This window comes from Asparagus officinalis, chromosome 3, assembly GCF_001876935.1.
Source record: "Asparagus officinalis chromosome 3, Aspof.V1, whole genome shotgun sequence".
Taxonomy (NCBI): Eukaryota; Viridiplantae; Streptophyta; class Magnoliopsida; order Asparagales; family Asparagaceae; genus Asparagus; species Asparagus officinalis.
This window is the reverse complement of record NC_033796.1, coordinates 110565310-110587185: the sequence shown is the minus strand read 5'-3', so window position 1 is coordinate 110587185 and position 21876 is coordinate 110565310. Positions and strand designations below refer to the sequence as shown.

At 36.9% G+C, this 21876-nt stretch overlaps 2 protein-coding genes and 1 long non-coding RNA gene across 6 annotated transcripts; all 3 read left to right on the top strand.

Moving 5' to 3' along the window:
- LOC109835747 lies at positions 11016-13862 on the top strand. The gene is made up of 2 exons (XR_002245693.1): positions 11016-12712; positions 12780-13862. It is a non-coding gene; the product is annotated as an uncharacterized LOC109835747 (long non-coding RNA).
- Positions 15554-20257, top strand: LOC109835746. 4 transcript variants are annotated; one of them, XR_002245691.1, is made up of 3 exons: positions 15554-15726; positions 16001-16105; positions 20160-20257. XR_002245691.1 is itself a non-coding variant. In XM_020403757.1 (3 exons), the coding sequence occupies exons 1-3, from the start codon at positions 15672-15674 to the stop codon at positions 18813-18815; spliced, it is 390 nt and encodes a 129-aa protein (XP_020259346.1). In that variant the 5' UTR covers positions 15554-15671; the 3' UTR covers positions 18816-19471. The 4 variants fall into 4 exon arrangements, 1 of the variants encoding a protein (XP_020259346.1); XM_020403757.1 differs by lacking the exon at positions 20160-20257 and adding an exon at positions 18528-19471 and having other exon boundaries at positions 16001-16047; XR_002245690.1 differs by lacking the exons at positions 15554-15726; positions 20160-20257 and adding an exon at positions 18528-19471 and having other exon boundaries at positions 15971-16105.
- Positions 20584-21565, top strand: LOC109835745. The gene is made up of 2 exons (XM_020403756.1): positions 20584-20777; positions 20878-21565. Exons 1-2 carry the CDS (start codon positions 20601-20603, stop codon positions 21298-21300), a joined length of 600 nt encoding a protein of 199 aa, XP_020259345.1. The 5' UTR covers positions 20584-20600; the 3' UTR covers positions 21301-21565.

Genomic DNA, 21876 nt, shown 5'->3' with positions numbered 1-21876 from the left:
TTGTAAGATGAGTAGTAAAACCCAACCCATGGTAATGTCTTTTCTACGCTTTAAATGTGATGGTGTTACTTGTAAGTTTTTTTTTCATTTTTTATATTTTTATTTAATAAATATTTTTGTATCTCTCATCTAGTTCAAGAAAGTTAACATGATTCAACTTATATTGTTGTTTTCAAAATGTAATGTGGCTGAAAGTATCATCGGATTAGACCAGCAAAAGTAAGGTGCATTTTCCCCCCAACATTACATTTCACTATTACAACAAACACTCAAAATTCTTTAAAATACTTTACTCCCCCCCCACCCCACCCCACCCCACCCAAGTCACTTTGTCGTTTTCATGTCGATAGACTATTTTGAAAGTTAAAAAAACGTATGAACACATGCAATGCACGTGCACTATGTTGCTTTTATTAAACTCATATATAAAAATGTAACCAAAATTTTTAAAAAAATATTACAAATATGTAATTAAATTAAGTATATGAAATTCCATCTTAAACTCATTTCTTATAAAATTTTCTAGCATGATCAATATTTCATAAACATTGAATTTATTCAAATGCCATCTGTACATACAAATAATTACGATTTTTAATTTTTATTTATTTTGATTCATATAGAACATGCATTTATGATCTTAAATTCATAAAATACAATCCAATCATATTAATTTTAATACATTAGCATGAATCTACAATTTAAATGTGGTAAATAACAAGCATTTCACATCATATCATTCATGTAAAGAAAAACTATAAGAACACAAAACCGTAAATTATGATAAAAAATAAATAAATTTAGACACTCAAAAGTAAATCACAACATCGTTCAGTCATAACAGCATAGGATTAAAGCAATCTTATACCAATAATACATACTTTGTGACACGTTTTTTAAGAAATCTTCTTAGGAAATCGTTTCAACCAGGCGGCCCACCCTTTAAACGTCCTCAGCCTCTAAACGACCCGATTTCTGCCACCTCGAGCACTGCACAGTCTAGACCACCAAAAACCCTACGAGTCCCCCAAAACCCTACAAGTCCCCCAAAACCCTACAAGTTAATAGGAATTTCAATCTAAATACGCAGCCTCCCTCGACATAACGGATGCAGTTCCCCTTCAATCCCAGCTTGCTTGCCAAACAAGATGTTGAACAGCCAGTCGCTCAGAAAGAAAACTCGATCGCCAATTTCCCTCACTGGCTCCCACGCTTCCTTCTCAAAGTCCATCTTGTAAATACCAATGCCAGCTTCTGTTCGGCTCCCCAGCAGCAAATTCCTCATGACGAGAAAAATATCTCCGCAGGATTCAACCATGGGAATCCACAGATGCACATATTCCAGGCAATAGTTCGGGTCTCTCTACTCTGACAAAAGAGGTTTCAGGGCAGGGAGCAGTATGTATAAGTACAAGGTTCTTGCGGAGCGTGATCCCGTAAATTTTTCCATTTAACCCGATGACATTGTTAAGAGCATCCTCCTCTCCGAGATTTTTATTGCAGTCGTGAGGAATCCAACTTTGTTCAGATCCTAGGTTGCAGAAGTGAACTCGCTGGTTGTTGAAGTCAGCGAGCATCACGTCATAATCAGGGTTATTTGGGGATGAAGATAGTATGAGCTTGTGATCCCTGCGGCCCTCAGTATCTTCAAGATTCAGATAAGGTTGCAGGGCTCAGCAAGAAACAACAGGGGGAGAGTCTTGGCCGTGCGCGAGAACCCATCCTAGCGGAGATGGCCAGCAAGTTCTCTACATTTTCAATTTCAGGCACATCTCTAACAGAGAATCCACTCCCATTCAAACCGACAATAGTTTGTGAGAATATGTCATCTTCCTCATGGTAGGAGACGTGGCTCAGGCCTGACATCGATTCTTTCGTCTCTTCCTTCGGACTTCCTGTGACAATCAGTGCTTTTTTTTGCAACAATCAGTGCTTTTTTGTCCATCGAATTTTTTTTCCTTCAATTTTTTACATGTTAAACATAAATTTAAGTGCAAGAGGTAGTTATTCCTCTTTGTGTTAGAGGTGTATCTGCACATAGCTCTTTGTTATATTCTAAAACTAAGTCATCTTGAAGAAATTATAATCAAATCTGATGTAAATAGATGACCATTTTAGAGGATTAAAATTGCAAACCATTTTAGAGGGGGAAAAAGTTGGAAAAAGAAGAAGAAAAACGTCTAGCATTCTTCGTCTTGAGATGTTCGATTGTTATTTTTAATAATAGGAACCCCATTCTTGAAATCCCTTGGAAAAACCAAGAAAACAGGAAAAAAGCGGGAAAAAAGAACGGCATTAACATTCTTGATTGAGGCGGAGATATGAGCAGTAAAACCCAACCCGATGGTAATGTCTTTTCTTCGCTTTAAATGTGATTGTGTTACTTGTAATTTTTTTTATATTTTTATTTAATAAATATTTCTGTATCTCTCATCTGGTTCAAGAAAGTTAACATGATTCAACTTATATTGTTGTTTTCAAAATGTAATGTGGCTGAAAGTATCATCGGATTAGACCAGCAAAAGTAAGGTGCATTTCCCCCCAACATTACATTTTACTATTACAACAAACACTCAAAATTCTTTCAAATACTTTACTCCCCACCCCACCCCACCCCACCCAAGTCACTTTCTCGTTTTCATGTCGATAGACTCTTTTGAAAGTTAAAAAAAAATGTATGAACACATGCAATGCACGTGCACTATGTTGCTTTTATTAAACTCATATATAAAAATGTAACCAAATTTTTTAAATTTTTTTTTACAAATATGTAATTAAATTAAGTATATGAAATTCCATCTTAAACTCATTTCTTATAAAATTTTCTAGCGTGATCAATATTTCATAAACATTGAATTTATTCAACTGCCATCTGTACATGCAAATAATTACGATTTTTAATTTTTATTTATTTTGATTCATATAGAACATGCATTTATGATCTTAAATTCATAAAATACAATCCAATCATATTAATTTTAATACATTAACATGAATCTACAATTTAAATATGGTAAATAACAAGCATTTCACATCATATCATTCATGTAAAGAAAAACTATAAGAACGCAAAACCGTAAATTATGATAAAAATAAATAAATTTAGACACTCAAAAGTAAATCACAACATCGTTCAGTCATAACAGCATAGGATTAAAGCAATCTTATACCAATAATACATACTTTGTGACACGTTTTTCAAGAAATCTTCTTAGGAAATTGTTTCAACCAGGCGGCCCACACTTTAAACGTCCTCAGCCTCTAAACGACCCGATTTCTGCCACCTCGAGCACTGCACAGTCTAGACCCCCAAAAACCTTACGAGTCCCCCAAAACCCTACAAGTCCCCCAAAACCCTACAAGTTAATAGGACCCCCCGTCCTGATTTTTGAAATCCCTCCGAAAAAACAAGAAAATCGGGGGAAAAAAAGAGGGAAAAAGCTGGAAAAAAAGAAGAAGAAAAATGTCTAGCATTCTTCGTTTTGAGATGTTCGATTGTTATTTTTAATAATAGGAACCCCATTCTTGAAATCCCTCGGAAAAACCAAGAAAGCAGGAAAAAAGCGGGAAAAAAGAACGACATTAACATTCTTGATTGAGGCGGAGAGATGAGCAGTAAAACCCAACCCCATGGTAATGTCTTTTCTACGCTTTAAATGTGATGGTGTTACTTGTAATTTTTTTTATTTTTTATATTTTTATTTAATAAATATTTTTGTATCTCTCATCTGGTTCAAGAAAGTTAACATGATTCAACTTATATTGTTATTTTCAAAATGTAATGTGGCTGAAAGTATCATCGGATTAGACCAGCAAAAGTAAGGTGCATTTTCCTTTTTTTAGTTCAAGAAAGTTAAAATTGAGTTGGGTGTTTAAGTGCAAATTGTAAAACGTTTTACGGCATGTAAGTGCTACCTGAAGCTAAAGTAAAGCTACATAAGTGCATAGCTGAAGAAACTGTTGGGCATTTAAGTGCAATTAAGCCTAGAAAAAGATCATCGGATAAGACCAGCCCAACATACATTCGCAAGCCCATTAGAGCTACAAAGCCCAAAAATCTAGCCTGCAGTGCACCCTACGAAAAATTGACCTTGGTGTTTAATTTACTCTGCTAAAACTAAAATAATAAAAGGGTTTAGTGAAAATCAACCTCCAACTCAATTTTGACACGGGGTTTAAAGAGGCGGTTTGAGTCTAGAAACGAGGGGGGGGGATAGAAAATCAAAATTCTGGATTAAAAATATGAACACCGGTGAGATAAAACCTAATCCCTATTAATGTCCTTTTTCTTAAATTAAAAGTTCAAATTTCTTTAACTCATTCGATTTGATTATAACTTAAAAGCTTTGTTGTCACGCCCCGCTTCCCAAAATACCAGGGAATCGGAACGTGAACAAGCCCGCGACGTATTAGATCGAGAAGAAATATACGCTTTTATTTTTTTTTCTTTTTCTTTTCTTCTCAATCCAATACGCTAAGCGTCTGGAAATAAATACAAAGCGAAGTCACAGGTCCCTAAAAATGTAACCAAATTTTTTTAAAAAATATTACAAATATGTAATTAAATTAAGTATATGAAATTCCATCTTAAACTCATTTCTTATAAAATTTTCTGGCATGATCAATATTTCATAAACATTGAATTTATTCAACTGCCATCTGTACATGCAAATAATTACGATTTTTAATTTTTATATATTTTGATTCATATAGAACATGCATTTATGATCTTAAATTCATAAAATACAATCCAATCATAATAATTTTAATACATTAGCATGAATCTACAATTTAAATATGGTAAATAATAAGCATTTCACATCATATCATTCATGTAAAGAAAAACTATAAGAACGCAAAACCGTAAATTATGATAAAAAATAAATAAATTTAGACACTCAAAAGTAAATCACAACATCGTTCAGTCATAACAGCATAGGATTAAAGCAATCTTATACCAATAATACATACTTTGTGACACGTTTTTTAAGAAATCTTCTTAGGAAATCGTGGGGGGGGGGGGGGAAGAGGGAAAAAGTTGGAAAAAGAAGAAGAAAAACGTCTAGCATTCTTCGTCTTGAGATGTTCGATTGTTATTTTTAATAATAGGAACCCCATTCTTGAAATCCCTTGGAAAAACCAAGAAAACAGGAAAAAAGCGGGAAAAAAGAACGACATTAACATTCTTGATTGAGGCGGAGATATGAGCAGTAAAACCCAACCCGATGGTAATGTCTTTTCTTCGCTTTAAATGTGATTGTGTTACTTGTAATTTTTTTATATTTTTATTTAATAAATATTTCTGTATCTCTCATCTGGTTCAAGAAAGTTAACATGATTCAACTTATATTTTTTGTTTTCAAAATGTAATGTGGCTGAAAGTATCATCGGATTAGACCAGCAAAAGTAAGGTGCATTTCCCCCCAAAATTACATTTTACTATTACAACAAACACTCAAAATTCTTTCAAATACTTTACTCCCCACCCCACCCCACCCCACCCAAGTCACTTTGTCGTTTTCATGTCGATAGACTCTTTTGAAAGTTAAAAAAAATGTATGAACACATGCAATGCACGTGCACTATGTTGCTTTTATTAAACTCATACATAAAAATGTAACCAAATTTTTAAAATTTTTTTTTACAAATATGTAATTTAATTAAGTATATGAAATTCCATCTTAAACTCATTTCTTATAAAATTTTCTAGCGTGATCAATATTTCATAAACATTGAATTTATTCAACTGCCATCTGTACATGCAAATAATTACGATTTTTAATTTTTATTTATTTTGATTCATATAGAACATGCATTTATGATCTTAAATTCATAAAATACAATCCAATCATATTAATTTTAATACATTAACATGAATCTACAATTTAAATATGGTAAATAACAAGCATGTCACATCATATCATTCATGTAAAGAAAAACTATAAGAACGCAAAACCGTAAATTATGATAAAAATAAATAAATTTAGACACTCAAAAGTAAATCACAACATCGTTCAGTCATAACAGCATAGGATTAAAGCAATCTTATACCAATAATACATACTTTGTGACACGTTTTTTCAAGAAATCTTCTTAGGAAATTGTTTCAACCAGGCGGCCCACACTTTAAACGTCCTCAGCCTCTAAACAACCCAATTTCTGCCACCTCGAGCACTGCACGGTCTAGACCCCCAAAAACCTTACGAGTCCCCCAAAACCCTACAAGTCCCCCAAAACCCTACAAGTCCCCCAAAACCCTACAAGTTAATAGGACCCCCCGTCCTGATTTTTGAAATCCCTCCGAAAAAACAAGAAAATCGGGGGAAAAAAGAGGGAAAAAGCTGGAAAAAAGAAGAAGAAGAAAAATGTCTAGCATTCTTCGTTTTGAGATGTTCGATTGTTATTTTTAATAATAGGAACCCCATTCTTGAAATCCCTCGGAAAAACCAAGAAAGCAGGAAAAAAGCGGGAAAAAAGAACGGCATTAACATTCTTGATTGAGGTGGAGAGATGAGCAGTAAAACGCAACCCCATGGTAATGTCTTTTCTACGCTTTAAATGTGATGGTGTTACTTGTAATTTTTTTTTTTATATTTTTATTTAATAAATATTTTTGTATCTCTCATCTGGTTCAAGAAAGTTAACATGATTCAACTTATATTGTTATTTTCAAAATGTAATGTGGCTGAAAGTATCATCGGATTAGACCAGCAAAAGTAAGGTGCATTTTCCTTTTTTTAGTTCAAGAAAGTTAAAATTGAGTTGGGTGTTTAAGTGCAAATTGTAAAACGTTTTACGGCATGTAAGTGCTACCTGAAAGTTAAAATTGAGTTGGGTGTTTAAGTGCAAATTGTAAAACGTTTTACGGCATGTAAGTGCTACCTGGAGCTAAAGTAAAGCTACATAAGTGCATAGCTGAAGAAACTGTTGGGCATTTAAGTGCAATTAAGCCTAGAAAAATATCATCGGATAAGACCAGCCCAACATACATTCGCAAGCCCATTAGAGCTACAAAGCCCAAAAATCTAGCCTGCAGTGCACCCTACGAAAAATTGACCTCGGTGTTTAATTTACTCTGCTAAAACTAAAATAATAAAAGGGTTTAGTGAAAATCAACCCCCAACTCAATTTTGACACGGGGTTTAAAGAGGCGGTTTGAGTCTAGAAACGAGGGGGGGGGATAGAAAATCAAAATTCTGGATTAAAAATATGAACACCGGTGAGATAAAACCTAATCCCTATCAATGTCCTTTTTCTTAAATTAAAAGTTCAAATTTCTTTAACTCATTCGATTTGATTATAACTTAAAAGCTTTGTAGTCCACGTAAGGATTTCTAATTTGACAAGCATCTGATGATCGTAGACATTTAAGACGCTACGTAAAGTAATTGAGAATCCTTAATTGATTAGAATTACCCAATTCTTAATTTAATAGGAATCGCGATTGTATTGCTAGTTGGGTCTAAATAGTTTTCAAACCCCAACGGGGTTTCTCGAGTTCGAGCATACGTTTATTCGAATTAAATTTAAAAAAAACCATAAAATTATGCATCTAATTAAAAATAATAATGGCACCAGCCCAACATGCATTTATTCGGCCCATGGGTTGATTGAAACCCAAAAAACTGTGATATTTTTGGGTTTATAAAAAAAAAAGTTTATGGGACCTATCTGAAGCTACTCAAGGGATTTCCACATTGTCCCCTTGCATGCTTAATATATGTACAACAAATATATGCAAAATGCTAGACATCGAGAGATAGACTAGGCACTGTTTGGCAACCAAAAAAAGTATCTTATCTAAGAGCTTGTGTCTTATCGACTTGGTCAATAAGCTAGTAGAGCTGTTTGGTGACCAAAAATAGGAGGAGATTATTTTAGAGATTGTGTCTTTTACAAGTAGCTTTTGAAAAGCTACCTCAAGTAGCTTTTGAAAAGCTACCTTAAGTAGCGTTTGTCTTTGGGAAGGAGCTGCTAATTTTTATTTTCCGTTTTTTCCCCTAATAATTCTAATTTTATATCAATAATATTGCATGTCTTTTTTAGTCATTTAACAAACTTAAGCTAGTTGTACAGCTACTTTTGCCAAACAGCTCTAGTTAATCAGCTAGCTACACAGCTAACAGCTTTCAGCTACAATTTCACAGCTTTCAGCTAGCTTAACAGCTTTCAGCTATAATCTCGCAGCTTTCAGCTAGTTTTGCCAAACACAGCCTACCTAAATCTTATCTCAGTCCAGTGAAACGATCTTTAGGCAGATTTTTTTATAAAAACAGTGGATATTTTGAACTTTGTCCCTCAAAATCTTTGGAATTTTTATTTAATTTTCCAAATCTTAGTATTTACTTCAGATTGGTCCTCGTAATTGTCTACATCGTCATGATTATTCAGCCATACCACTCTGTTTAAGTTACCGAATAATCCAACCGATTTTGATACGGAGGCTGGGTGACGACTAATCGGGAGTAGATGATGTAGTCAAACCGCGCAGAGGAAAAACAACCGATCAAACATGGGTTAAAAACATTAGGCAGAATAACAGGTTAGGGGCTAATGTATAATAAGTAAAAGGTTGAGGGACTAAATAGCAATATAATGTTAAATAGACTAAATTCATTAATCATCAAAATATAAAAGGCCGAGGAACCAAATAATGAGAAAAAAGTGTTTTCCCAATCGATCTACTCATAAATAAAATCTGCGAAAAAGGCAAAGGTGAAAAAAGGTTGTATTCACCTTTGGGCAATTAATGACCCCTCACAGCATCTCCAAGAGCTCCCTTATCTCATGTCCTTGAGTAAATTTAGGGAGTATGAGGGGAAAAAATGACTCCAACAAGCTCCCTATAATGAAGACTAAATATAGGGCTTATGATTTGGTATTCCAAGTCAAAAATAAGAAATGACTCTCTATATTTAGTCTCAACATAAGGAGCATTGCTGGAGCAATTCCCCCCTCTCATACTTCTTATGAGATACGAAGCCATTTGAGGAGCATTGTTAGAGCACTTGCTCATTATTTGGCTCCATATTTCCTATGATGAGAGATTTGCTCCTCAAATATAGGAAAAACCTAAGATCATTGTTGGAGATGCTCTCACGCCGTTGTGAAGTGACCTCTTCACCAACAACTGTGGCAAGACGTGGGCCCCACATTTTGCCAACAAATAGTAGATTTCCCACCTGGGCCCCACATCCACGGAGGGGGGAACAAAAAACAAAAAACAAAAAACAAAGCATCAATCAAAGATCCAATCTTTAGAGCAGCTCCAACCGGGCTGCATTTCTCCAAAATGCAGCCCGGTTGGCATCCAACCGAACTCCAAATTTTGGAGCTTGGCTGCAAAAATTCCCACTCGGCTGCATATTTGGAGTTTTTGCTCCAAATATGCAGCCCCCTCTATTTCACTATTCCCCCTAAAAAATAACAATATTATCCTTCTAACTAACTAATTATTTTTAGATATTCAACTTAAAATCAACATAAGTTTATTTCTACTAATTATTTTTAAATAAAAGTTTTACAGTTGGAAATGTTTTGTCGATATCTTTAAAATGAGACCAATATTGAATAATATTAATTGAAATATAAAATTTCAATAACCAAGTAAATAAAAAAGAAAAAGTCATTATTTCATTAGTAAAAAAATTTACATCGCTTCATTTCCATGTCTTTCCCACAAATGTTCAATCAATGCATTTCGAAGTGAATATAGTTATGTAGGAAGTCAATACGGAATACCTGACTACAGAAGCGGTGGATATGGAGGAAATGGCCTACCCGATTTTTAGTTTTTTTTCATGTACTTTATTTTTCTATGTAATGCTGCTGAATGTAATATATAAAATTTCATCATTCGGAGTAGCTGTGAAGGTTATTCCGAATATTATGCTATATTTTCTGTTTTTTAAAATTTAAAAGCTTTTATCTATGTCTTTTTATCAATTTATTAAAGATAATTAATTTTATTTAAATAATGAGTATATTATATATTATACTTTTAGTATTAATTTATAATATATTTTATATTTTAAATTAATTCATATAATTTGTTAACATTTTATATTTTTAAACCTATTAAAAATATTATAAAAGAAATCATCAATTGAAAATACAAATAGAGCTTGGGGGTGGTTGGAGTGCCCCCTTTGAAAAAGCATATGTCCAATAATACATTGGAGTTGCTCTTATTAGGGTTTCCCGACACAACCCCCCTCCACACCCCCTCGCTCTGTTGAAATTTATTTTTATTTTAAAAATTATTTAACCATCACCGTTATTATTATGAGAATTCTCGGGATGATGATCTGGTAAGGTAAGCGTCTCGTTGATTTCGTTCTCCTTTCTCATCCTCCGTTTTTTCCTCGGCTGTTTGATCTGATCTCTGCCAATCGATCGAGCTGAAGCGAGTTATTACTAGAATCTAGATCAACGAGCTCGGTTTCGTTCGAGGAATTCGCTAAGAGAGGTAGCCTCCACGGCCCCTACCCCACCATCATGAAGCTCGATTTGATCGATCTTATTAGATGGTAATTGATTCGAAATTATTTATTAGATGGTTAAGCTTGGCTTTTGATTAGCTTCAGTTATGTATTACTCTAAAAATCACATCAAACTTGTCGCTATGTTACTTTACCCTTCAACTTCATTTTTAAAGATCTGCCATCGAATTAGAGTAGAGAGATTAATTTATGGGTTAGTTGTGTAGGTGAGATAATTACTTTTAGTTATTACTTGATATTGATTAACCTTAGTTTTTAGTTTTCAGTTAATAGTTGATTTTTTTGAAATTAGGTTTGCACTTTGCAATCACTATATGCAAAAAATCTTATCGTTACATAATCATGTTTAGTTTGGTTTATGTTGTGGACCTGATTAGGAATTAGAATATATTTTGTTAAGTTAAGAACTCCAGAGTTGGAAGTATTTGGTTTTGTTTAGACTTGTTTTTATTGCTTTAAACTTGATGGTGCTGGCATAATACATGATGTACTAAGATAAACATCACATCCTAAATCGATGTGAGAGGTGGGAGGGATGACTGAAATGAAGGGCGGACATGCTGAAATGAAAACTGGGGACTTGGGAGGTACCTTTGGAAATAAGCAAAGATTTGAGGGGTAAATATAGAAGCAGCCCTTGTTTTAGGAAGACATGGTAGATTCAGGGGTATAGATTGAAAAGGATGTGGTTTCGTTTGAAACTAACTAAGTTTGGATGATTTATATATGATTTAACAAAGATTGGATTGAGGGTCTAGCGTGAGAAATAAAAGCCAAACATCCAAGAGCTCAGAGCTTAGAGAATCACATTTAGCTTTTTAGAAGGGCTGAGAACTCCATCGAAAATACAATCGGAGAGCAAAAGAGAAGGAAACGATGGATAAAGAAAAAAATCCAAAAGCAAAAGAAGGTGCCAAAGAGCAGTAAGTTTATTCTCCTCAACCTATGAAGAAAGTCTTTGATCATTCTCAGTTAATCACTCACCTCATTCTTGTAGATCCTATCCATTTTTTTTTGCAAGTTTTGTGGGGAGCTTTTCAACTCCCTCAAGGAGATCTTGCTCCATGTGGGAGCACACTGGGCCCTTAAGAAGCCTGAACCATGATTAATATGAGGTATGATTTGGATTCAGATTGATGCATGCCAAGTGTTTGATGAAATGAGTGGAAAAAGGAAATAGACTGCGTTAAACGAACATTTGATGACCTAACTCATACATCATATTAGTCATGGTTCAGGCTTTTTAAGGATCTAGTGTGCTCCCGCATAGAGCAAGATCTCCCTGAGGGAGTTGAAGGACTCCCCACAAAACTTGTAAAAAAACTAGATCGGATCTACAAGAATGAGGTGAGTGATTAACTGAGAATGATCAAAGACTTTTTTTTCATAGGTTGAGGAGAATAAACTTACTGCTCTTTGGCACCTTCTTTTGCTTTTGGATTTTGTCTTTACCCATCGTTTCCTTCTCTTTTGATCTCCGATTGTATTTTCGATGGAGTTCTCAGCCCTTCTAAAAAGCTAAATGCGATTCTCTGAGCTCTTGGGTGTTTGACTTTTATTTTTCACGCTAGACCCCCAATCCAATCTTTGTTAATCATATATAAATCCTCCAACTTTTAAGTTAGTTCCAAATCAAACCACATCTTTTTCAATCTACACCCTTGAATCTACCATGTCTTCCTAAAACAAGGGCTGCTTCGATATTTACCCCTCAAATCTTTGCTTATTACCAAAGGCAACCCCAAGTCTCCAGTTTTCATTTCAGTATGCCCGCCCTTCACTGAAAACTGACCCGCTATACTGACTAAACTAACCTTTTGTAGCTAATTAGTTATAAACCCCATGTTAATTAACCGCCGGCCCCCTAAAAAAAAGCAATCTGGCGATATTCTCTCTTGAAAACCTGATGACCAGGCCCCCGACCTGTTCCGAGCTCTCCTGCCATTCTTCTCCCCCACTTAATTCTTCTCCCGTGCCTGCATCATGTTTGAAGCATCATTGGTGCCCAAGTGTTTGTAGGAATGCCTCAACGGGATAATAGCAAGCGTGCAGCATGTTCGTTGCTGTGTTTCACATTGTACCAATCTGTTTGTCAAAATGCATCAATGAAGCAGAGCGACGTGCTTTTCAGCTGTCCATGTAGAATACTATCACCCTTACCATATTACAGCAGACCATACGAAACGCAACCATGCAACCATCTAATCCATGTAATTTCAATCTAAACACTGATACACAGTTCTTAACACATCACATGACTAATCCATGTAATTTCAGTCTAAATACGCAGCCTCCCTCTTCAAATTGAAGATGGTAGAATCCAGAAAGGTGAAAAGCATGAATCAGTCAGGTTCGTACATGACCGAGGCCGGTCCGCCATCAACGTCCCTTCATCCATGTCAAAAGTGCACAAATCGCCATCCTCGACATAACGGATGCAGTTCCCTTTCAATCCCAGCTTGCTTGCCAAACAGGATGTTGAACAGCCAGTCGCTCAGAAAGAAAACTCGATCGCCAATTTCCCTCACTGGCTCCCACGCTTCCTTCTCAAAGTCCATCTTGTAAATACCAATGCCAGCTTCTGTTCGGCTCCCCAGCAGCAAATTCCTCATGACGAGAAAGATATCTCTGCAGGATTCAACCATGGGAATCCACAGATGCACATATTCCAGGCAATAGTTCGGGTCTCTCTACTCTGACAAAAGAGGTTTCAGGGCAGGGAGCAGTATGTATAAGTACAAGGTTCTTGCGGAGCGTGATCCCGTAAATTTTTCCATTTAACCCGATGACATTGTTAAGAGCATCCTCCTCTCCGAGATTTTTATTGCAGTCGTGAGAAATCCAACTTTGTTCAGATCCTAGGTTGCAGAAGTGAACTCGCGGGTTGTTGAAGTCAGCGAGCATCACGACACAATCAGGGTTATTTGGGGATGAAGATAGTATGAGCTTGTGATCCCTGCGGCCCTCAGTATCTTCAAGATTCAGATAAGGTTGCAGGGCTCAGCAAGAAACAACAGGGGGAGAGTCTTGGCCGTGCGCGAGAACCCATCCTAGCGGAGATGGCCAGCAAATTCTCTACATTTTCAATTTCAGGCACATCTCCAACAGAGAATCCACTCCCATTCAAGCCGACAGTAGTTTGTGAGAATTTGTCATCTTCCTCATGGTCGGAGACGAGGCTCGGACCTGACATCGATTCTTTCGTCCCTTCCATCGGACTTCCTGTGACAATCAGTGTTTTTTTTTTTTTGCAACAATCAGTGTTTTTTTTCCATCGGATTTTTTTCCCTTCAATTTTTTACATGTTAAACATAAATTTAAGTGCAAGAGGTAGTTATTCCTCTTTGTGTTAGAGGTGTATCTGCACATGGCTCTTTGTTGTATCCTAAAACTTAGTCAATCTTGAAGAAATTATAATCAACTCTGATGTAAATAGATGACCATTTAAGATGATTAAAATTGTGAACCATAGAGATAGTTCCCTCTACTTTACACTTGTATACCCTCAATTGTTTTTAGCGGTGCTTCATACTTTAAGTTTTTAAAATTTACACTTTAATACCCTCAATTACGTGGGAATGGGAATTTCCCCAAATTTTTCATAGGGCCATCACATGCCAATTTTAGAACACATTTTAACTCTTAATAACCGTCAAATTTACCATTAAACCTATCAAAATTCTATTTAACATTAGAATTAGAGTAGGTTTAAAAAGGATAACGTTAGCTCCAACAGTAAAATTAGTAACCTAATGAGGCTTAATTGCACTTTATTACCCTATAGTAACCTCCACTTTACCCTATAGTAAATTATATTTAACTAGTTATCTCTTCCACCTAACCAACCAAGGTTGACAACTCACCCGGGAGCGGAGATGTATCAAACCACCAGGGGGGAAAACAATTGATCAAACACGGATTGGAAACATTAGACAGAATAACGGGGGAGGGGCTAATGTAGAATAAGTAATAGTATTTGAGGGACTAAATAGCAATATAATGTTAATTAAATGGGAAATTTTGCTTGGAGGAACCAAAAAAAGTTGGCCTATGCATCCCCCTCTACAGCCCCAAAATCATAACCCCCAAGCCTTTAAATTGAAACATAAGTGTAACCAACCCCCAAACAGTGTAGAGGCCCCACTGCCCAAGAAATTCTTTCCCAATTTAAAACCCAATATCTTTCCTCCTCAAGCTGACCCTAATCTGGCCCATGACCTCCCCTCCTCTCCTCCTCTCCTCCCCTCCTCCTTCCTCCTCATCTGTATATTCTCCTCCTCCCCGACCCTTCCTCGGCTCCGTCCGCCTCCAACATATGTGGTTATAAGTATTATTATGTAGAAGAATACTATATATAAGTATTTATAAGTATATATAATATAGTTGTAAGTATTGTTATATATAAATATATTATATCTAAATATATATACGTATACCATATAATTACATGAGTATACTTATATCAGTATAGTATAAGTATATAAAAATACATACATATACATATGTAGAAAAAATGTATATGAGCTGACATTCCATTTTGCACGGGTTGTCCATTATTTGTAAGCTTCGAATTAATCTTACAGTATTTTTTTCGTACCGGGGAGGATCCAAATTATTTAAATAAGAAAATAGTGAGCTAATTATAAAAAAAAAAGAAAATGAGTTTTTACATAGCTGAATCAGCTACGTAGCATTTTTACCTAAAAAATTAGGTACGTCTCAGCGATGCTATTTGGCTCGCTCCCCCCCCAGCTCGCTCTCAACTCGCAGAGAGCGGAGCAGGGGGACGGGGCCACAGCTGTGGGCCCAGCTGTGGGCCCAGCTGTGGGCCCCACCCCCTGCTCTGCTCTCTGCGAGTTGAGAGCGAGCTGGGGGGTGGCGAGCCAAAGAGCATTTTCGCGTAATTTACTTCATTAATGATTCACTTACAGCTGTTTCAATCTCTGTGCTAAAACTAAAAAATAATAGGGGTTTTCTGAAAAAATAACACTACAGTCCAAAACTTGCTCAACTCGGAACACTATTACTAAAAGGCGGTACGAGTCGAAGGGGAAAAGAATCAAAAACCTCGTAAATAAAAAAAGGAGAGGAAAAAAAAAACCCTAGTTTTTATCCAAAATCGAAGAATGTGGTGATCTCGTTTCCCCGTTTCCAATAAAAATTGCCGCCATGGATTCGACCGACGGATTCAGCGTTTCTCCTCCGAATCGATCCCCAGACAGAGGTGATTAGATCTTAATGGCCTATTTGTTTTGGTCAAGGAATGCAATTGAACTTTTTCCCTCAGTCAAAGATCCAATCTTTTAGGGTTATCTCTTCGCAGCCTCTGATCTGTTGATCTTCTTCTTCTTCTACCTCTGTTGAATTTTATTTTATTTTTTTGAAAAAAATTATTTAACCATCACCGTTATTATTATGAGAATTCTCGGGATGATGATCTGGTAAGGTAAGCGTCTCGTTGATTTCGTTCTCGTTGGTTTCGTTCGAGGAATTCGCAGGAGATCTCTGCCCCGCCCTCCGCGAATTCGATGCGGATCTAAGAGAGGTAGCCTCCACGGCCCCTACCCCACCATCATGAAGCTCGATTTGATCGATCTTATTAGGTAATTGATTCGAAATTATTTATTAGATGGTTAAGCTTGGCTTTTGATTAGCTTCTTGTTAGATGATGCTGTTTTGAAGATGGGCGCATGCCCAATTTCTCATGTATTTTTCGACAAGTTGAGAGGTAAGTGGGGTTTGTGACCGCCACGGGTAATCTCCAGTTTGTTTAGGGTTTGCCAGGGTTTGATAGGTTAGGGTGATTTGTTTTGAGGAGGGAAGCGAGTGCGGGGTTCTTGGTGGCTGGGGGTTCTGTGATGAGGGAAACGCTACTGGGGTGGGGGTGATAACTCAAAAACTGAAAAAACAATTTGAAAAGCGAAAAAGATGAAAAAAAAATTAATTTCTCTCCTCTTTTCTTCTATGTCCATTAACTTTCTATATATTTTTTATATCAAGTAAAATAGGCTAAAAAGCTGACATGACACCCTTCACTTTCCATTTATTTTTCGGACCACTTTTGAAGTGCCAAATGGAGAAAAATAAAAAACAGAAAGTGAAGTCACCTTACAATATGCGATCCGTCTTCCATTTACTTTTTGGTTGCCAAACAAGACCTATGTAGATGGGTAGCGGGGGCCGAGCCGGTCCAGGCTTATGACTGGGCGGTCTGGGCTCACAGGATTCAGGGTCAAGTCCGGGTCAGAATGAGTTGAGCCTGCTTCTATGATTCCAGGTCTGGGATTGGACCCAATCCGGCCCACGACTCGCCTAAGAGTGGGCCGGGTCGGGTCGGACCTGGTCACGATCCATGGGTCGTGGGTCGACCAATGTTTATTTTGATATTTTCATTTTTCCACTTCAAACTATATTAACTTTGTATTCATATTTATAAAATTATATCTAATTTATTTATTTCCTATTTCAAACTCTTTATTGAAAATGATACATACATGTTGTACTAAGATAAACATCACATCCTAAATCGATGTGAGAGGTGGGAGGGATGATTGAAATGAAGGACGAGCATGCTGAAATGAAAACTGGGGACTTGGGGGGTACCTTTGGAAATAAGCAAAGATTTGAAGGGTAAATATAGAAGCAGCCTTTTTTTTAGGAAGACATGGTAGATTCAGGGGTATAGATTGAAAAGGATGTAGTTTCATTTGAAACTAACTTAAAAGTTTGGATGATTTATATATGATTAACAAAGATTGGATTGGGGGTCTAGCGTGAGAAATAAAAGCCAAATACCCAAGAGTTCAGAGAATCACATTTAGCTTTTTAGAAGGGCTGAGAACTCCATCAAAAATACAACCGGAGAGCAAAAGAGAATGAAACGATGGGTAAAGACAAAATCCAAAAGCAAAAGAAGGTGCCAAAGAGCAGTAAGTTTATTCTCCTCAACCTATGAAAAAAAGTCTTTGATCATTCTTAGTTAATCACTCACCTCATTCTTGTAGATCCTATCCATTTTTTTTGCAAGTTTTGTGGGGAGCTTTTCAACTCCCTCAAGGAGATCTTGCTCCATGTGGGAGCACACTGGGCCCTTAAGAAGCCTGAACCATGATTAATATGAGGTATGATTTTTTCATAGGTTGAGGAGAATAAACTTACTGCTCTTTGGCACCTTCTTTTGCTTTTGGATTTTGTCTTTACCCATCGTTTCCTTCTCTTTTGATCTCCGATTGTATTTTCGATGGAGTTCTCAGCCCTTCTAAAAAGCTAAATGCGATTCTCTGAGCTCTTGGGTGTTTGACTTTTATTTTTCACGCTAGACCCCCAATCCAATCTTTGTTAATCATATATAAATCCTCCAACTTTTAAGTTAGTTCCAAATCAAACCACATCTTTTTCAATCTACACCCCTGAATCTACCATGTCTTCCTAAAACAAGGGTTGCTTCAATATTTACCCCTCAAATCTTTGCTTATTACTGAAGGCACCCCCAAGTCTCCAGTTTTCATTTCAGTATGCCCGCCCTTCACTGAAAACTGACCCGCTATACTGACTAAACTAACCTTTTGTAGCTAATTAGTTATAAACCCCATGTTAATTAACCGCCGGCCCCCTAAAAAAAAGCAATCTGGCGATATTCTCTCTTGAAAACCTGATGACCAGGCCCCCGACCTGTTCCGAGCTCTCCTGCCATTCTTCTCCCCCACTTAATTCTTCTCCCGTGCCTGCATCATGTTTGAAGCATCATTGGTGCCCAAGTGTTTGTAGGAATGCCTCAACGGGATAATAGCAAGCGTGCAGCATGTTCGTTGCTGTGTTTCACATTGTACCAATCTGTTTGTCAAAATGCATCAATGAAGCAGAGCGACGTGCTTTTCAGCTGTCCATGTAGAATACTATCACCCTTACCATATTACAGCAGACCATACGAAACGCAACCATGCAACCATCTAATCCATGTAATTTCAATCTAAACACTGATACACAGTTCTTAACACATCACATGACTAATCCATGTAATTTCAGTCTAAATACGCAGCCTCCCTCTTCAAATTGAAGATGGTAGAATCCAGAAAGGTGAAAAGCATGAATCAGTCAGGTTCGTACATGACCGAGGCCGGTCCGCCATCAACGTCCCTTCATCCATGTCAAAAGTGCACAAATCGCCATCCTCGACATAACGGATGCAGTTCCCTTTCAATCCCAGCTTGCTTGCCAAACAGGATGTTGAACAGCCAGTCGCTCAGAAAGAAAACTCGATCGCCAATTTCCCTCACTGGCTCCCACGCTTCCTTCTCAAAGTCCATCTTGTAAATACCAATGCCAGCTTCTGTTCGACTCCCCAGCAGCAAATTCCTCATGACGAGAAAAATATCTCCGCAGGATTCAACCATGGGACTCCACAGATGCGCATATTCCAGGCAATAGTTCGGGTCTCTCAACTCTGACAAAAGAGGTTTCAGGGCAAGGAGCAGTATGTATAAGTACAAGGTTCTTGCGGAGCGTGATCCCGTAAAATTTTCCATTTAACCTGATGACATTGTTAAGAGCATCCTCCTCTCCGAGATTTTTATTGCAGTCGTGAGGAATCCAACTTTGTTCAGATCCTAGGTTGCAGAAGTGAACTCGCTGGTTGTTGAAGTCAGCGAGCATCACGTCATAATCAGGGTTATTTGGGGATGAAGATAGTATGAGCTTGTGATCCCTGCGGCCCTCAGTATCTTCAAGATTCAGATAAGGTTGCAGGGCTCAGCAAGAAACAACAGGGGGAGAGTCTTGGCCGTGCGCGAGAACCCATCCTAGCGGAGATGGCCAGCAAGTTCTCTACATTTTCAATTTCAGGCACATCTCTAACAGAGAATCCACTCCCATTCAAACCGACAATAGTTTGTGAGAATATGTCATCTTCCTCATGGTAGGAGACGTGGCTCAGGCCTGACATCGATTCTTTCGTCTCTTCCATCGGACTTCCTGTGACATCACGGTTATATGTGTTTGGGAATTTTTTATAAAAAATATACGCGCCAATGGTTATAATTGAATACAAGTATACACTTAGATTTTTCTTTTTTGATCGATTAAAAAGAAAATAATTTCTCATATACTTTAATTCTTCACACAATAGTCATACTTGAATTTTCAGAAGAAAAGATATTGCCTTTAACCTTTTATGACTCAAAAAGGTTTTAGTGAAGAACTTCATTTATTCACTTTTGATTAGATATAAACTTCCAACTATATTCATAAACCGATATCATGATAAACTCAAACTACAACCTTTCTTTTAAAAAGGTCATTATAATGTCTATAAATCTTATAAAACAACCGTTGCAAATAAGCAAAATGTCCACAAAAAACTTTGTAGTAGTGAATGAAGTACATATATAAGTCGAATTCAAATAAAAAACATAACTATTTGAGATTTACATATATAAAACAATCTCCAAGATAGTTATGGTAAAAAACAAAACACTAACTATTTGGTTTGTTGTTTTACATCAAAATTAGGAAAATTGCAAATGAGTTAATAAATTCCCAAATAGTTAATTTTTCAACAGTCTGTATCCTTATTTTATAAAATGTAATGTTTAGTTGATTAGTTTGATGCGCTGAAATGTACTTTATTTCTGATTATTAACACTACGCTATTACTTACAGGAATGTATCATGTGTTATATATACCTTCAGGAAGAATTTTGGGGACTTCTATGATATTTTTTGTAATGTACTTGTTCTATACATTTGTTGAAACTTTATTTGTGTGTGACATCTGTGATGCTCAGTTTCGTGCATTTCGAGTCATCACGAACTATGTCATCTTGCATTGGATCTGGAGTAAAACTGAATGGTTTGAGTGCATACATTTGATTTGCAGATTAAACCTGCTCTGACACTATTTGTAGCGATCCTTTTGGTCATGAATGGTTTGTTCTTGATAAGCGACTTTCTGCATCGTTTTCTTGTCGTGTGTAACAGCTGGGCAAAAGAAAAGATATCTGTTAGATCGCGAACATGAAGATAGCTTAGAATTCAAACATAAATCTCATTAACGATTCAAACATGAAGATAGCATGCACTAGACCTCATGGACATCCAGAGATGGTACCTGCAGAAGAGAAAGAGTTTGATGGCAGATGCTGTTTTGCTCCTCAGAGTATTCCATTGACTTGCAAGGGTGCAAGTACATGCTGCTATTCTATAGAAAGTGAAGAGGAGTACAAGTATGGCAGACAAAAAAAAAGTTATCTCTACAGTATTTGGTATCAGCCCAAAGGAGTAAGATTTCCTCAGAAAGTTACTTTTTGCAGAATTATGTTTTTCTTTAATAAGAACAAAAAAAAAACACTTCGCCGTTTTCCTCCTCTTCAAACTGCAGGTGGTAAAATCCAGAAGGGCGAAAAGCATGAATCACTCAGGTTTGTGCATGGCCATGGCCTGTCCACCATCACAGTCCCTTCATCCATGTCAGCAGTGCACAGATCGCTGCCTTCAACATAGTATATGCAGTTTCCAACATAGTATATGCAGCTTCCCTTTAGTCCCAGATTGCTTACCGAACACGATACTGAACAGTCTCCGCCAACGAAAAAACTCGATCGCCAATATCACTCACTGGCTCCCATGCTTTCTTCTCAAACTCCATCTTGTAAATACCAATGCCAGCTTCTGTTCGGCTCCCCCAGCAACAGATTCCTCACGACGAGAAAAATATCTCCGCAGGATTCAACCATGGAATGCACACACGCACGTATTCCAGGCAAAAATTCGGGCCTCCCTGCTTCGACGAAAGAGGTTTTAGGGCATGGAGCAGTATGTATGAGAACAAGGTTCTCGCGGAGTGTGACCCCGTAAAATTTTCCATTTAACCCGATCACATTGTTAAGAGCATCCTGCTCTGTCCGAGATCATTATTGCAGTCATGAGAGCTCCAGCTTTGTTCAGATCCTGCTCAGTTTGGATTTCTTTTGCAATACGAACGCATGAAACTGTTTTCCGAAGGAAACAAAATACCAACGAGAAATCGGTCGAATTTCTCTCATGAATCTGTTAAAATTACAGAGGAGCATTACAATTTAATAATTTATGGTTGTTACACAATAAGATGTTTGCAAGTAAGTAAGTAGTAAGTCAATACTTGAGGCAGATTTTAATAAATTTCCTAGATTATCACTAATTTCCCAACTACTACAATTAATTCTCGTAGAAATCATGATCGAGAGAGAGAAACAAAAAAAAGAAACACGATGGCTAATGCAATTTACAAACCGATATCTGTTGCAAGATTGAGCTGGAGCTAGTTTTCTAATTGTGATTTCTCAATGTCGTTGTGATTTCTAATAGAATCCTGATTGTATTAATTAGAAAGGCTGCGGGG

Bases quoted from the DNA above. Each gene is read 5' to 3' on its own strand.
- LOC109835746 (XM_020403757.1), top strand. From the start codon at position 15,672: ATGGATTCGACCGACGGATTCAGCGTTTCTCCTCCGAATCGATCCCCA. The intron at 15,727-16,000 runs GTGATTAGATCT...AGGAATTCGCAG, and splicing joins GAATCGATCCCCAGACAGAG to GAGATCTCTGCCCCGCCCTC. The intron at 16,048-18,527 runs GTAGCCTCCACG...ATGTAATTTCAG, and splicing joins TCGATGCGGATCTAAGAGAG to TCTAAATACGCAGCCTCCCT.
- LOC109835745 (XM_020403756.1), top strand. From the start codon at position 20,601: ATGGTACCTGCAGAAGAGAAAGAGTTTGATGGCAGATGCTGTTTTGCT. The intron at 20,778-20,877 runs GTAAGATTTCCT...TTCAAACTGCAG, and splicing joins TTTGGTATCAGCCCAAAGGA to GTGGTAAAATCCAGAAGGGC.